Source organism: Nerophis ophidion, linkage group LG08 (assembly GCF_033978795.1).
Source record: "Nerophis ophidion isolate RoL-2023_Sa linkage group LG08, RoL_Noph_v1.0, whole genome shotgun sequence".
Lineage (NCBI taxonomy): Eukaryota > Metazoa > Chordata > Actinopteri > Syngnathiformes > Syngnathidae > Nerophis > Nerophis ophidion.
This window is the reverse complement of record NC_084618.1, coordinates 77,915,225-77,930,921: the sequence shown is the minus strand read 5'-3', so window position 1 is coordinate 77,930,921 and position 15,697 is coordinate 77,915,225. Positions and strand designations below refer to the sequence as shown.

Sequence of the window (15,697 nt, the reverse complement as noted above, 5' to 3'; positions counted from 1 at the left end):
CCGAACTCTAAATGGGTGAATTTTGGCAAATTAAACGCCTTTCTGTTTATCGGCCTTTTAGCGATCTGACGTCACCGAGGTAACACACCCGCCATATTCATTTTCACATTACAAACACCGGGTCTCAGCGCTGTTATGTTCCGTTTTTTCGACTATTTTTTGGAACCTTGGAGACATCATGCCTGGTCGGTGTGTTGTCGGAGGGTGTAACAACACTAACAGGGAGGGATTCAAGTTGCACCACCGGCAAGAAATCTGCCGCCATACCCCCATTGAATTTGCCAGAGTGTCTGCACATTTGACTGGCGATGCTAAGACAGACATGGCACAGAGATGTATGGATAACCTGCAGATGCATTTGCAACCATTAAGTCAACTAAATCACAAAGGTGAGTTTTGTTGATGTTGTTGACTTATGTGCTAATCAGACATATTTGGTCACGGCATGACTGCTAGCTAATCGATGCTAACATGCTACGCTAATCGATGCTAACATGCTATTTACGCTAGCTGTATGTACATTTGAAACTAGATACCCACATTTAATGCGAAACAAACACTTACCAATCGACGGATTTGAGTTGCTCCAGTGTCACAAGATGCGAAAGTCCTGATCGTTTGGTCCGCACATTTTACCGGCGATGCTAATAAGGCAGCCATGCTATGGGCCACTTCATTAGGTACACCCACGCTGTGGCCGAATAGCGTCAATAGCTATTCGCTCAATAGCTTCAATTTCTTCTTCAATTTCGTTTTCGCTATCTGCCTCCATACTCCGACCATCTGTTTCAATACATGCGTAAATTGTTGAATCGCTTAAACCGCTGAAATCCGAGTCTGAATCCGAGCTAATGTCGCTATATCTTGCTGTGGTAGCCGCCATGTTGTTTGTATTGGCAGCACTGTATGACGTCACAGGGAAATGGACAGTCGCATCGCAAATATCGAAAATCAAGAACTTTAAAGCTTTTTTTAGGGATATTCCGGGAGGTGTAAAATTTTGATAAAAACTTCGAAAAATAAAACAAGCCACTGGGAACTGATTTTTATTGTTTTTAACCCTTTTGAAATTGTGATAATGTTCCCCTTTAAAAAAAGTAGTTTTATACTTGTGAGTGTTGATGACGCAGCTTTACAACAGTTTATATTTTAGTTTTAAGCATGTTTTACTCAATATAAATCATCAAATCTCAGCAACAAGCTGTAATATCTTACTGAGATCATTTAGGACCAAAACCCTTAAAACAGTGGTTCTTGACCTTGTTGGAGGTACCGAACCCCACCAGTTTCATATGCGCATTCACCGAACCCTCCTTTTTTTTTTTTTTTACACATTCAAGACAAAGTTTTATGTTTTTGGTAAGACTTTAGTATGGGAAACGTGTTCTAAGTAACAAAGACTTAATTTTGCGTTTTTTGGACCCATTACCTCCCTGCTTGGCACTCAGCATCAAAAGTTGGAATTGGGGGTTAAATCACCAAAAATTATTCCCAGGCGCGGCACCGCCGCTGCTCACTGCTCCCCTCACCTCCCAGGGGGTGATTAAGGGGATGGGTTAAATGCAGAGGACAAATTTCTGGTTTATTCACAATACCATATTATGATTGCAACAGTAGTCGATATCCATTTAAGGATGGTGGTAAGTGAAAGGGTCCCCTGAGTCAGTGGTCCCCAACCTTTTTGTAGCTGCCCTTGATAATTTATTTTTATTTTATTTTATTGTATTTTTTTGTCATGAAAAAGGGATTTTTTTGGGGGGTTTGCACTAATTGTAAGTGTATCTTGTGTTTTTTATGTTGATTTAATTAAAAAAAAAAAAAAAAAAAAAAAATTAAAAATACAAAAAATTGTTCTGCGGCCCGGTACCAATCGAGCCGCGGCCCGGTGGTTGGGGACCACTGTTCTAGATAAGCTAGAAGAAACTTTTGGCAGAGGGTCCAGAGATCAGTATATGCATGGAATGCTAAAAGATGGTGGCAAGCACAAAAACGCGATATGATAAACACAAAATAGGACCACAAAAGCAAGCGTACTAATTCAAGAAGCTTTATTTAGGGACATTCCGGGACCGGTAAAATTTTGAAAAAAACTTCAAAAAATACAACAAGCCACTGGGAACTGATTTTTATTGTTTTCAACCCTTTTGAAATTGTGATAATGTTCCCCTTTAAAGTGTCGGAAAGGGACAAAATAATTGCAGTTTGCAACGAAAGTTCAGCCGAATTGTCTGGAGGAGGTGCCTCAGCAAAGACCTTCAGCACTACTGCTTTAATTGATCATTTAAAAGCCAAACACCCAGAAAAGCATGCCGAGTACGAGAGAGAGACGGCTGCGGCCGAAAAAGTTTGCCACTGACAGTGCCAAAGCAAACGGGATTACAAAGAAGGTAATGGAGTTTATGGCTTTGGATGATCGACCGTTTTGTGTTGTGGAGGACATTGGCTTTCGGAGACTCGTTGAGCCCCGTTACACGATACCGAGCAGACGCTATTTCTCTGATGTGTGCTTACCGGAGATGTAAGACAGTGTTGCAGCCCGTGTCCACGAGCTCTTGGTTAAAGATAATGATGTTCACTTCAGCTTCACGACAGACATATGGAGCACGGATGTCAGCCCCACCAGCATGCTGAGTTTAACCGAACAATGGCTAGACGAGGATTTCAAGTTACAAAAGATTGTACTTCACTCACAGGAGTTCAGAGGGTCCCATACGGCAGCAGCCATATCCGGCGCATTCACCAGGATGTTTGAATTGTAGCAAATAGACCGGGCTAAAGGTATTTATATTAAAATAAATTAAATTAAAATTGTTTTATACATATTTAGTTTCCTTCATTTTATTCTGAAGCTGAAGTACTGTTATTGACAAATCTGTTCTGGCCTGGGATGTGTTGTGTACCTGTATAAGTGTATGAGGTAGAAGGTCAGTGACTTCACTATAAAAGTGGGTGACATTGTTATCACCAGGAAGGATGAGCTCACCTGCCTAGGTTCCATTCTAGAGGCTGATCTTTCCTGTGATAAAATGGCAACCAAGGTGATCAAAAAGGTTAACCAAAGAACGAGATTCCTCTACAGAATCTCCTCTCTGGTCAACAAAAGCACCTTGAGGATTCTAGCGGGAACTCTCATTCAACCCTTCTTCGATTACGCTTGCACCTCCTGGTACCCCAGCACCTCCAAAACCCTCAAATCCAGACTCCAAACATCCCAGAATGAGCTAGTCTGGTTACTTTTAGACCTCCACCCCAGATCACACCTCAAACCAACCCACTTCTCCAAAGTGGGCTGGCTCAGGGTGGAGGACAGAGTAAAACAACTTGCACTGAGCCTGGTCTATAAAATCCGCTACACCTCCCTGATACCGAAGTACATGTCAAACTACTTCCTTAACGTAAATGACCGCCATAACCACAACACCAGGGGGAGCTCCACAAACCAGGTTAAACCCAGATTCCGATCCAACAAAGGTCTTAACTCATTCTCTTTCTATGCCACATCAATGTGGAATGCACTCCCAACAGGTATAAAAGTAAGTGCATCTCTATATTCCTTCAAAAGCGCTCTAAAACAACACCTCCAGGCAACTTCAACACTTTACTAATACCCTCCTCCATTCACATCCCATCTCCCCGGATTATAAACAACTCAAATGTACTTCTAATGTATATACTTGTTCTTATGCTATGTGAACTCACTATGTTCTCTGCTGGCTGTACATATCCTACTAAATAAGACCTACACTGTTTCAATGTCCACATTTCTCTGTTGATGCAATTGTTGATGACTGAAGTTCTGATATCAACCAAAGCTCCTCATCCCACCCCCCGGATTGTAAATAATGTAAATAATTCAATGTACATACTATGATGATTAACTTGTGTGATGACTGTATTATGTTGATAGTATATATTTGTACCATGAATTGATTAACGTGGACCCCGACTTAAACAAGTTGAAAAACGTATTCGGGTGTTACCATTTAGTGGTCAATTGTACGGAATATGTACTGAACTGTGCAATCTACTAATAAAAGTATCAATCAATCAATCAAAGGTTACAAGCACACACTTAATTGAGATTTACTTGAACCTTCTGTTTACATTATTAGCATATCTACTGTGGCTAAGCAGACTTTTGCCAAAAGGACAATAATTCATTTGTTGTGAGTTTATCCACTTTAATGCACTTTATTTTTTTTTGCAATGCATGTTTTGTTTGAAGGCCTAATATGGAAAAACTGTGCTTTTTTTGAAAAGCAAAGGCTACTGGAATATTAAAAAAAATGTCAATATTCAATAAAAATGTACTTTATTTGAAAAGCATGTCTAAAAATGTATTCTAGGCTATTTATGCAATATAATTTTTTTTTGAAAAACTGCATTCATTATTCGGCCGAGCGTTTAAATTTTATTCGGTTTCGGCTTCGGCCGCAAATTTTCATTTCGGTGCATCCCTACCCGATACCTATATTTTAGTATCGGTACCAAAAGTACTTTATTGATCCCCAGGGATCAATAAAGTACTGTCTATTCTATTCTATTCTATTCTAAACATTGATTGATTGATTGAAAAACAAACAGCAATGTTTTAAAATCACTTCTAAAATGAACAGGGAGCCAGTGCAAACTGTGAAGAATTGGGGTTATATGCTGGCGTTTCCTGGCCCCTGTTAAAAGTCGTGCTGCCGCCTTCTGGACTAACTGCAACCGGGAGAGAGCTTTTTGGCTAATGCCAGCATAAAGTGCATTGCAGTAGTCCAGGCCACTTGAAATAAAAGCATGCACCACTTGTTCAAAAAGGTTGAAAGATAAAAACGGTTTAACCTTTACTAAAAGACGAAGGTGATAAAAACACGATTTTAAAACGCCATTGACTTGTTTGTCTAGTTTAAAATGGCTGTCTATAGTGACGCCAAGGCTGGTGACTTTGGGACGCACATCATTTTGCAACGGTCCCAAGTCAGTGAGGGCCGGACCAAAAACTAAAATTTCCGTTTTTCCCTCATTCATTATTAAAAAATTCCGGGCTAACCAAGCCTTGACGTCGCATAGACAGTTAAGAAGTGGTGTCAGGGGGCCGTGGCTTTTTGAAATCGCCATATAAATTTGGCAGTCATCTGCATAAAAGTGATAAAACACTCCATGTTTCTTAAAAATATCTCCAAGAGGGAAGAGATAAAGAGCGAGCAGGATGGGGCCTAAAATAGATCCATTCTCCCTTTTCTGTCTACACACATTTTCTACTTTTAAGTACTCCGTGTTTCTACGTTGCCGAACATGCTCCTCTGCTTGTAAACCAGCAATGTCACGACGGGGGTGCGGGGTGGGGGACCGGTACCTTTAAAAGGCAGTGTAGTACCGAATACGATTCATTAGTATCACGGTACTATACTAATACCGGTATACCGTACAACACTAAAGCTGACCAACACGCCGGACTGTAGTCAGTTGGAAGCGTGTCTTAATGAAATTAAACAATGGATGTCCGCTAACTTTTTGCAACTTAATGCCCAAAAAACGGAAATGCTGATTATCGGTCCTGCTAGACACCGACCTCTATTTAATAATACAACTTTAACATTTGACAACCAAATAATAAAACAAGGTGACTCTGTAAAAAATCTGGGTATTATCTTCGACCCAACTCTCTCCTTTGAGTCACACATTAAAAGCGTTACTAAAACGGCCTTCTTTCATCTCCGTAATATCGCTAAAATTCGCTCCATTTTGTCCACTAAAGACGCCGAGATCATTATCCATGCGTTTGTTACGTCTCGCCTCGACTACTGTAACGTATTATTTTCGGGTCTCCCCATGTCTAGCATTAAAAGATTACAGTTGGTACAAAATGCGGCTGCTAGACTTTTGACAAGAACAAGAAAGTTTGATCATATTACGCCTGTACTGTATATACCTTTATATACATATATACATACATATATACCTGTACTGTATATACCTTTATATACATATATACATACATATATACCTGTACTGGCTCACCTGCACTGGCTTCCTGTGCACTTAAGATGTGACTTTAAGGTTTTACTACTTACGTATAAAATACTACACGGTCTAGCTCCAGCCTATCTTGCCGATTGTATTGTACCATATGTCCCGGCAAGAAATCTGCGTTCAAAAGACTACGGCTTATTAGTGATTCCTAGAGCTCAAAAAAAGTCTGCGGGCTATAGAGCGTTTTCCGTTCGGGCTCCAGTACTCTGGAATGCCCTCCCGGTAACAGTTCGAGATGCTACCTCAGTAGAAGCATTTAAGTCTCATCTTAAAACTCATCTGTATACTCTAGCCTTTAAATAGACCTCCTTTTTAGACCAGTTGATCTGCCGCTTCTTTTCTTTCTCCTATGTCCCCCCCTCCCTTGTGGAGGGGGTCCGGTCCGATGACCATGGATGAAGTACTGACTGTCCAGAGTCGAGACCCAGGATGGACCGCTCGTCGGGACCCAGGATGGACCGCTCGCCTGTATCGGTTGGGGACATCTCTACGCTGCTGATCCGCTTGAGATGGTTTCCTGTGGACGGGACTCTCACTGCTGTCTTGGAGCCACTATGGATTGAACTTTCACAGTATCATGTTAGACCCGCTCGACATCCATTGCTTTCGGTCCCCTAGAGGGGGGGGGTTGCCCACATCTGAGGTCCTCTCCAAGGTTTCTCATAGTCAGCATTGTCACTGGCGTCCCACTGGATGTGAATTCTCCCTGCCCACTGGGTGTGAGTTTTCCTTGCCCTTTTGTGGGTTCTTCCGAGGATGTTGTAGTCGTAATGATTTGTGCAGTCCTTTGAGACATTTGTGATTTGGGGCTATATAAATAAACATTGATTGATTGATTGATTGAACCCTTTGCTATTCATTTCAAATTGTTTTCTACATATCCTATTATTGAGTGGATGAGATTTGTTTTTTTTATCCGCAGCTCTATGACTTTTCCAAACTCAACGACAACGTCTTCTACGTCTACAACGACATCGAGTACCTGAAGGACGAGCCGCAGAAGACGGTCATCTCGTGCGAGGAAGACATCCACGTGACCGAGGAGGTCTACAAGAGGCCCGTGTTTACCATGCCGGCCTACAGGTGGTTCACGTCGTTCCTCTTCGTCTGTGAATATGCTTGCAGATTACATTATAGACCCCGTTTGTCATGCTTTTTTACTTCAGATATTATAGATTACCACTACCAGTAGAGGGCGCCCCACTGGAAGAAGACATTGATGCTTTTGTGAACATACTCAGGGTGAGTCCCCCAGTCCTTATTCGGTGGTGTTGTAATTAATACTTGGAATATTCCCGCCTGCGTCTTCAGTTTGACCCACGAGACGCATACAGTTTGACTAGGAATCCAGTCCACGGGGTCTTATAAATATCTGACAAACTTACTGCAACAAATTTGCCGCTATATTTTGGACAATGTGTGTACTTCAGGTCTATGACCATGGATGATGCTTATAGTGCAGACCTAGACAAATGAAGGCACGGTGGGCCACATGCGGCCCGTTAAGCTTTTCAGTCTGGACCGCCAGACATTCCCTAATAATTTTTATCGATCTTTAAGATGGAAACTGTGGCGGCCATTATGGTGTGCAGTGATGTTTTCAAATGACTGCCGTATGACAGTCTTGAACTATACAAAGCATTTCAAAGGTTGGAATCTGTGCTTTAGCATGATATACTAGTTACTAGAGGTGTAACGGTACGTGTATTTGGATTGAAACGTTTTGGTTCGGTTCGGAGGTGTATTGAACGAGTACACATGCTAGCAGCGACGGGGCTAGGACAACATGTAAAAGCCAGAGCTGGAAGACCCTCCTGCCTCGTTAAGATCTCCCGTTTGGGAACAGTTCGAGATGCCACCTCAGTAGAAGCATTTAAGTCTCACCTTGAAACTAATTTGTATACTCTAGCCTTTAAATAGACTCCCTTTTTAGACCAGTTGATCTGCCGTTTCTTTTCTTTTTCTTCTATGTCCCACTTTCCCTTGTGGAGGGGGTCCGGTCCGATCCGGTGGCCATGTACTGCTCGCCTGTGTATCGGCTGGGGACATCTCTGCGCTGCTGATCCGCCTCCGCTTGTGATGGTTTCCTGCTGGCTCTGCTGTGAACGGGACTCTCGCTGCTGTGTTGGATCCGCTTTGGACTGGAATCTCGCGACTGTGTTGGATTCATTGTGGATTGAACTTTCACAGTATCATGTTGGACCCGCTCGACATCCATTGCTTTCCTCCTCTCCAAGGTTCTCATAGTCATCATTGTCACCGACGTCCCACTGGGTGTGAGTTTTCCTTGCCCTTATGTGGGCCTACCGAGGATGTCGTGGTGGTTTGTGCAGCCTTTTGAGACACTAGTGATTTAGGGCTATATAAGTAAACATTGATTGATTGATTGATTGAACACTTTAGCTGCGCGATACAACAATGGAGGACGGAGGTTTGCCGAGATTGTTCAGCAGCTGCTTCTAACAACACGTCAACCATGTGTTGCACCTTTCCTTCTTCCGGCTCCCAGACCGTAGTCGAGGAGCGCAGGGTAGACACTCCTCCAGGGCTGATTTATTCTCGGGGGCAACACCCTTCACTCTACCCGGTAGTGGGTCTCCACAGCTCCGGACTCCAGGGTAAATGAAGAGTCCGGCGATTAGTTGCAATTCACGGCTTTATTGAGGTCTTGCACACAGCTAATCCAACAAAACACTAGCCACTCCCGCACTCACGCCAAGCTCCCTCACCTCGCTCGCCCACACACTCACTGACCTCACATGCTGTTACATATTAAAGGGCCATACACACACATACGCTACTCTCATAAAACATGCTAACCCATTTGAAGCGTCACCACCGCATTCAAGCGAGTCAGGCAGGGCTAAAAAAACTATACAAAGCATTTCAAAGGTTGGAATCTGCGCTTTAGCATGATATACTAGTTACTAGAGGTGTAACGGTACGTGTATTTGTATTGAACCGTTTTGGTTCGGTTCGGAGGTGTATTGAACTAGCAGCGACGGGGCTAGGACAACATGTAAAAGCCAGAGCTGGAAGACCCTCCTGCCTCATTAAGATCTCCCGTTTGGGAACACTTTAGCTGCGCGATACAACAATGGAGGACGGAGGTTTGCCGAGATTGTTCAGCAGCTGCTTCTAACAACACGTCAACCATGTGTTGCACCTTTCCTTCTTCCGGCTCCCAGACCGTAGTCGAGCAGCGCAGGGTAGACACTCCTCCATGGCTGATTTATTCTCGGGGGCAACACCCTTCACTCCACCCGGTAGTGGGTCTCCACAGCTCCGGACTCCAGGGTAAATGAAGAGTCCGGCAATTAGTTGCAATTCGCGGCTTTATTGAGGTCTTGCACACAGCTAATCCAACAAAACACTAGCCACTCCCGCTCTCACGCCAAGCTCCCTCACCTCGCTCGCCCACACACTCACTGACCTCACATGCTGTTACATATTAAAGGGCCATACACACACATACGCTACTCTCATAAAACATGCTAACCCATTTGAAGCGTCACATTCAAGCGAGTCAGGCAGGGCTAAAGCAATAACAAATGTTTTTATAGCAGCAGATCTAAGTCCATATTGCATTAAAAATAGATTTTGACCCACTTCTATGGTGAAAGAACAATGAGCCCATATATTCTCTTACTGCCAAGTTAGCCAGGCTAATAAATGTCTTAATCAATCAATCATTAAAAAAAGCACTTTATATGTAGAAAGTATTGTTAAGAAACTTTCTGAGCCTTATCTTATTTAGTTTTTATTTTATACATGTTGACCACATTAACCCTGGCAATGGACCCTGTGTGTATATATCAATCAATCAATCAATGTTTACTTATATAGCCCTAAATCACGAGTGTCTCAAAGGGCTGCACAAACCACCACGACATCCTCGGTAGGCCCACATAAGGGCAAGGAAAGGAAAACTCACACCCAGTGGGACATTGGTGACAATGATGACTATGAGAACCTTGGAGAGGAGGAAAGCAATGGATGTCGAGCGGGTCTAACAGGATACTGTGAAAGTTCAATCCACAATGGATACAACACAGTGGCGAGATTCCAGTCCAAAGAGGTTCCAAGACACAGCAGCGAGAGTCCCGTTCACAGCGGAGCCAGCAGGAAACCATCCCAAGCGTAGGCGGACCAGCAGCGCAGATCCAGAGTACTGGAGCCCGAACGGAAAATGCTCTATAGCCCGCAGACTTTTTTTGGGCTTTGGGAATCACTAATAAGCCGGAATCCTTTGAACGCAGATTTCTTGCCGGGACATACGGTACAATACAATCGGCAAGATAAGATGGAGCTAGACCGTGTAGTATTTTATACGTAAGTAGTATGTATGTTATGCCATTGTTTACAAATTTGGTAAATAAATAACACAAAAATGTATATTTTGTTGTTTTCTTACCGTACCGAAAATTAACCGAACTGTGACCTCTAAACCGAGGTACGTACCGAACCGAAATTTTTGTGTACCGTTACACCCCTAGTAGTTACTATGGTAATCTAATTATTTACTATGGTAATCTAATTAGTTACTATGGCAATTCAAGTCACAGCAGCTCAGACGAGGCGTGTGGGTGGGGAGCGTTTCCACAGAGTTACCAGAGCGGCCAGCCTGAAATGCGGGTGTCAGAGACAGACGCGGAAGGATATTTTTGCAACAAAGTTCTTAAACTTAGTGATATATCAGATTGTAGGTGTTTTTTTTGTTTTTACTCCTCGCGTTCATATTTCACTGTGTTTGTTGCATTTTTGTTGCGTTTTGCTTGATTTGTAAAAAAGGTCGATGGAGAGGGGGTGTGACATTCATATGTTTGACCTTTCATAGTTACACATTCTTTATTTTCATGTACATTCTGGATGTCTCATTCAGTAAAAAAAATGTTATAATTCCGTTCCGTTTTCTGGGGCGGTCTGTCATAACGTTTTTAGCATTCAGACAATATTGTGAGTAGAGATGCGCGGTTTGCGGTCTCATCCGCGGAGTCCGCGGATAAACCGCAGGTCGGGTGGTTGACGCGACGAAAAAATAGATTTTAATTAGATTCGGGCGGGTGGCGGTTGAACCATCCAGGAATATTTGATATGCATGGTTCTGTGATCGGTATCCTTTGCCAATCAAAGTGCCATTTAAGACCCGTGTCATAAAGCGAAGAAGACAATAAGAGACGCTATTATTCTCCGGAATGACTACCGGTAGTCACCCAGATAATAAGTATTAGGGCGTGCTGTGAAGCCATTGGCTTTTTCGCCTACTACAACATGTACGATCTACTTGTCAGTCCAGCAACATGTTGTGTGTGGCTTCCGCGGCAACACGCACACGACTGCAAGGCATACTGGGTGACACAGAGTACACTAATGGTTGTGATATAAACACTTTGAACACTTAGTAATATGCGCCACGCTGTGAAGCCACACCAATTAAGAACGACAAACACACTTCGGGAGAACATCCTCACAGTAACACAACATAAACGCAGCACAACAAATACCCAGAATCCTTTGTATTATGGGTACCCTCATAAGGTCGGCGGAGTTGGGGGCGCGGGGGTGTAAAATATTATCAGCAGTGTCACGGATACAAAGGATTATGGGTATTTGTTGTGTTGCGTTTATGTTGTGTTACTGTTGTTGGGTGTGGCTTCACAGCGTGGCGCATATTAGTAAGTGTTAAAGTTGTTTGTATCACAACCATCAGTGTACTCTGTGTCACCCAGTATGCCTTTCAATCTTGTATGTGTGATTGCGGAAGCTGCACACAACATGTTGCCGGACTAATAGTCGGTTAGTACATGTTTTTGAAGGTGTCTAAGGCAATGGCTTCACAGCACGCCCATATTCTTGTTATCAGGATGACGCTATTGGATAGTCGCGAGAACGTTAGCGGCTCCAATTGTCTTCATTACTCTGTGAAACAGGTTTAAATAGCTCTGTGATTGGTAAAGGCGGCCGACCTCTGATGTATTTCAGCGGGCGGTTGGCGGGCGTGTACGGTCCTGATAAAATGTCGGTTCGGGTGGACGGCGGGTGGTTGACGACTTTGGTGATGTGATTGCGGATGATATAATTGCCTATCCGTGCATCTTTAACACTGAGGCGTTTTTTTGTTTTCGATCTCAAATTCAAATTTTAAAATCGCAGGAGAGCCCCAGCTTGTCTCTGGGACAGGATGCCACGCGGCAGCTGCCAGCTCTGCTCTTCAGTTGCCAGGTGGGCGTCGGCCGCACCAACCTGGCCATGATCCTGGGCACGCTGGTCATGAACCGACTCAAGGGTGACCGCTGCCCGCCACCTCAGTGAGAGCGCACGCTGGGTTATCATAATCAAAACATCATAGGAAACAGGTGACACAATCTTTTTTTTTTTTTTTTTTGCAGACTTGAAGACTCTGCATCTCAGGATCCCAAACCAGTTTTCCGCCTCATCCAGTCTCTTATCGCCAGGCTGCCTAACGGACAGCAAGTCATGGAGGAGGTGAGTCCATGAAAGTCTTTATAATTTGTTACACTTGTCCAGCTGTGCAAAAGACTCAGTGTGTTTTTCTCCCCTACTGTGGACCAGGTGGACCGGGCTATAGCGCTGTGCTCAGAAATGCACAACATTAAAGAAGCAATATATGAGAACAAAAGCAAGCTGGAGGGGATTGGAGATGATTACCAAATTCAGGTTGGTGCTTTTGGGAGGAAATCAAGTGTTTGCAGTAATAAAGTTAAAGTACCAATGATTGGGGGCGGCATGGTGTAGTGCAGGGGTGCCCATTACGTCGATGGCGAGCTACCAGTCGACCGCGGGGGGTGTGTCAGTCCATCTCCAGCCAGGCTTTTAAAAAAAATAGACCTAAAAATGAGTGATCATCAATCTTCACCAAGACGTCACTTAAATGACATTCACGGTACCGGAGGGTCTTGTGAGATGACGCTGGCTGCTGCAAGATCATTATTATGAAAATATGACCGAGAGGAAGGCGAGAAACACTTTTTATTTCAACAGACTCTCGCGCCATACCTTCCGTCAAAACTCTAAAGGCCGACTGCACATTTCCTATCTTCACAATAAAAGCCCTGCTTCATGCTGCCTGCGCTAACTAAATACAGAGTTTCGGAAAACTGGCGTGCACAAGTGATCCCTCAGAAAGCTGGCGTGCACAAGTGATGAGACTCTTATTTTGTTAGCGCAGGCAGCATGAAGCAGGGCTTTTATTGTGAAGATAGGAAATGTGCAGTCGGCCTTTGGAGTTTTGACGGAAGGGACGGCGCGAAAGTCTGTTGAAACAAAAAGTGTTTCTCGCCTTCCTCTCTGTCATTTTTTCATAATAATGAACTGGCAGCAGCCAGCGTCATCTCACAAGACCCTCGGGTGCCATGAATGTCAATCAAGCAAGCTACGGAATTTGCCGCCAATGTTTTTCTTGTAAAGTGTATGGAAGCTGGATGAATTAGATGCCAAAAACCAACCACTTTCATGTGGTATTGTACAGGAAGGACAACTTTTTTTCTCCTCTATTTGAAAATGTGGGCGTTATCATCATTACTGTCTGATTCCAATCAATGCAAGTCATCAGAATCAGGTAATACACCAACTTATATTTTTGTCTCCGTGAAAGAAAGACATCTATATGTGTTACACATGCTTGTATTATCATTAAACACATTTAACTTGTTTACAAAAATGTCTCTTTCATAAATAAATAAATATAAATGATATATATAAATGAGGTAGATCCCCTCGAGTTGGTCAATTGAAAAGTAGCTCGCCTGCAGAAAAAGTGTGGGCACCCCTGATCTATTGCATTGGACAAGTGCAGAGTTGCAGTGTATATGTAAAAAGTGAATAAATGCACAATATTTCCTCTGTCGGAAACACAAATAATTAGGATTAAAGCTACAAACACACACATTTCTGTGTTCCCAGCAGGGCTCCGTGAAGTGAAGTGAATTATATTTATATAGCGCTTTTCTCTAGTGACTCAAAGCGCTTAACATAGTGAAACCCAATATCTAAGTTACATTTAAAGCAGTGTGGGTGGCACTGGGAGCAGGTGGGTAAAGTGTCTTGCCCAAGGACACAACGGCAGTGACTAGGATGGCGGAAGTGGGAATCGAACCTGCAACCCCCAAGTTGCTGGCACGGCCACTCTACCAACCGAGCTATACCGCCCCGGGCCTTTAAACTGTCTCAATTGCAACATTGATACACTTCTAATACACTATTGTGGGGTCGCTGAGACTGGATTCAACTTGCGATAAATAATATTAAATTAGAGCTGTATCGGTCTCATAAAAGTTTTTTTCTTTTCTGTTGACTTGCAGGGAAACAGCACCAAAGACTACTTCCTCAACAGAACCAGACAGAGCTTGGAGCGCTACTTCTACTTGATCGTGTTTAACGCGTACCTCCACGAGCAGGTGGGTGGCGACAGAGGACAAATCATCACCGATAAAGTCTTTTCTATCAGCTGCTCAAGTCCTTGGCACTCCTCGCAGTATCCCCTCGCCTTCGTGTCCAACTTCAGCCAGTGGATGTGCTGCCACACTTGGCTGTACCGCCTCCTGGCCCGTATGGACCTTTCTGAGCTCTCTGCGCCTCCCCAGCTGGTCACCAGAGGAGCCCGTGTCTTGGCAAGTATTCATGTCATTGTGTCATTACGTTTGCACCACGGGAAAACAATCTCGCCTTGACAAGGTTTAATTTATTCCTGAGATTGTATTTCGCTTCTTTGTGTTGGGAAATGCTGTTGTCCGTTTTTATTAGCTTTTTACATGATTTATGCAGGTTAAAAATGTACCAGATCATCCATCCATCCATTTTCTACCGCTTATTCCCTTTTGGGGTCGCGGGGGGCGCTGGCGCCTATCTCAGCTACAATCAGGCGGAAGGCGGGGTACACCCTGGACAAGTCACCACTTCATCGCAGGGCCAACACAGATAGATAGACAACATTCACACTCACATTCACACACTAGGGCCAATTTAGTGTTGCCAATCAACCTATCCCCAGGTGCATGTCTTTGAATTGTCATTTTATTTTTTGTACATTGGATCCTGGTTAGGGAAGTATGAAGTCCTTTCATGACTCTGTCTCTGCCAAACACATTGAGCCTCAAAAATCGTAATTTTTGAGCACAGTCACAAGTTTTGCTGCTCACATTCGAGATTCCGTCGGAGTATTGACTTTTTTTAATGATTTGTTGACGCTATTTCAATGAGATGATAATTTCTACATCATTTATGGCAGGGGTCACCAATAGCCTGTAAGGACCAGATGAGTGGCCCGCTGGCCTGTTCTAAAAATAGCTCAAATAGCAGCACTTACCAGTGAGCTGCCTCTATTTTTTAAATTGTATTTATTTACCGGTAGGAGGCCACGGGGAAGACCCAGGACACGTTGGGAAGACTATGTCTCCCGGCTGGCCTGGGAACGCCTCGGGATCCCCCGGGAAGAGCTAGACGAAGTGGCTGGGGAGAGGGAAGTCTGGGTTTCCCTGCTTAGGCTGCTGCCCCCGCGACCCGACCTCGGATAAGCGGAAGAAGATGGATGGATGGATGGTATTTATTTACTAGCAAGCTGGTCTCGCTTTGCTCGACATTTTTAATTCTAAGAGAGACAAAACTCAAATAGAATCTGAAAATCCAAGAAAATATTTTAAAGACTTGGTCTTCACTTGTT

At 43.6% G+C, this 15,697-nt stretch overlaps 1 protein-coding gene across 3 annotated transcripts in view; it reads left to right on the top strand.

Annotated features, from left to right (window-relative positions):
• The window catches only part of pald1a (phosphatase domain containing paladin 1a), a 400,383-nt gene that overhangs the window by 86,532 nt on the left and 298,154 nt on the right, over positions 1 to 15,697 (top strand). For all 3 annotated transcript variants that reach the window (XM_061909782.1, XM_061909781.1, XM_061909780.1), the window contains exons 6-12: positions 6,941 to 7,101; positions 7,185 to 7,260; positions 12,172 to 12,326; positions 12,408 to 12,504; positions 12,592 to 12,696; positions 14,340 to 14,435; positions 14,514 to 14,648. In XM_061909782.1, coding sequence (XP_061765766.1) covers positions 6,941 to 7,101; positions 7,185 to 7,260; positions 12,172 to 12,326; positions 12,408 to 12,504; positions 12,592 to 12,696; positions 14,340 to 14,435; positions 14,514 to 14,648 — 825 coding nt within the window. The remainder of the gene's footprint in view (positions 1 to 6,940; positions 7,102 to 7,184; positions 7,261 to 12,171; positions 12,327 to 12,407; positions 12,505 to 12,591; positions 12,697 to 14,339; positions 14,436 to 14,513; positions 14,649 to 15,697) is intronic.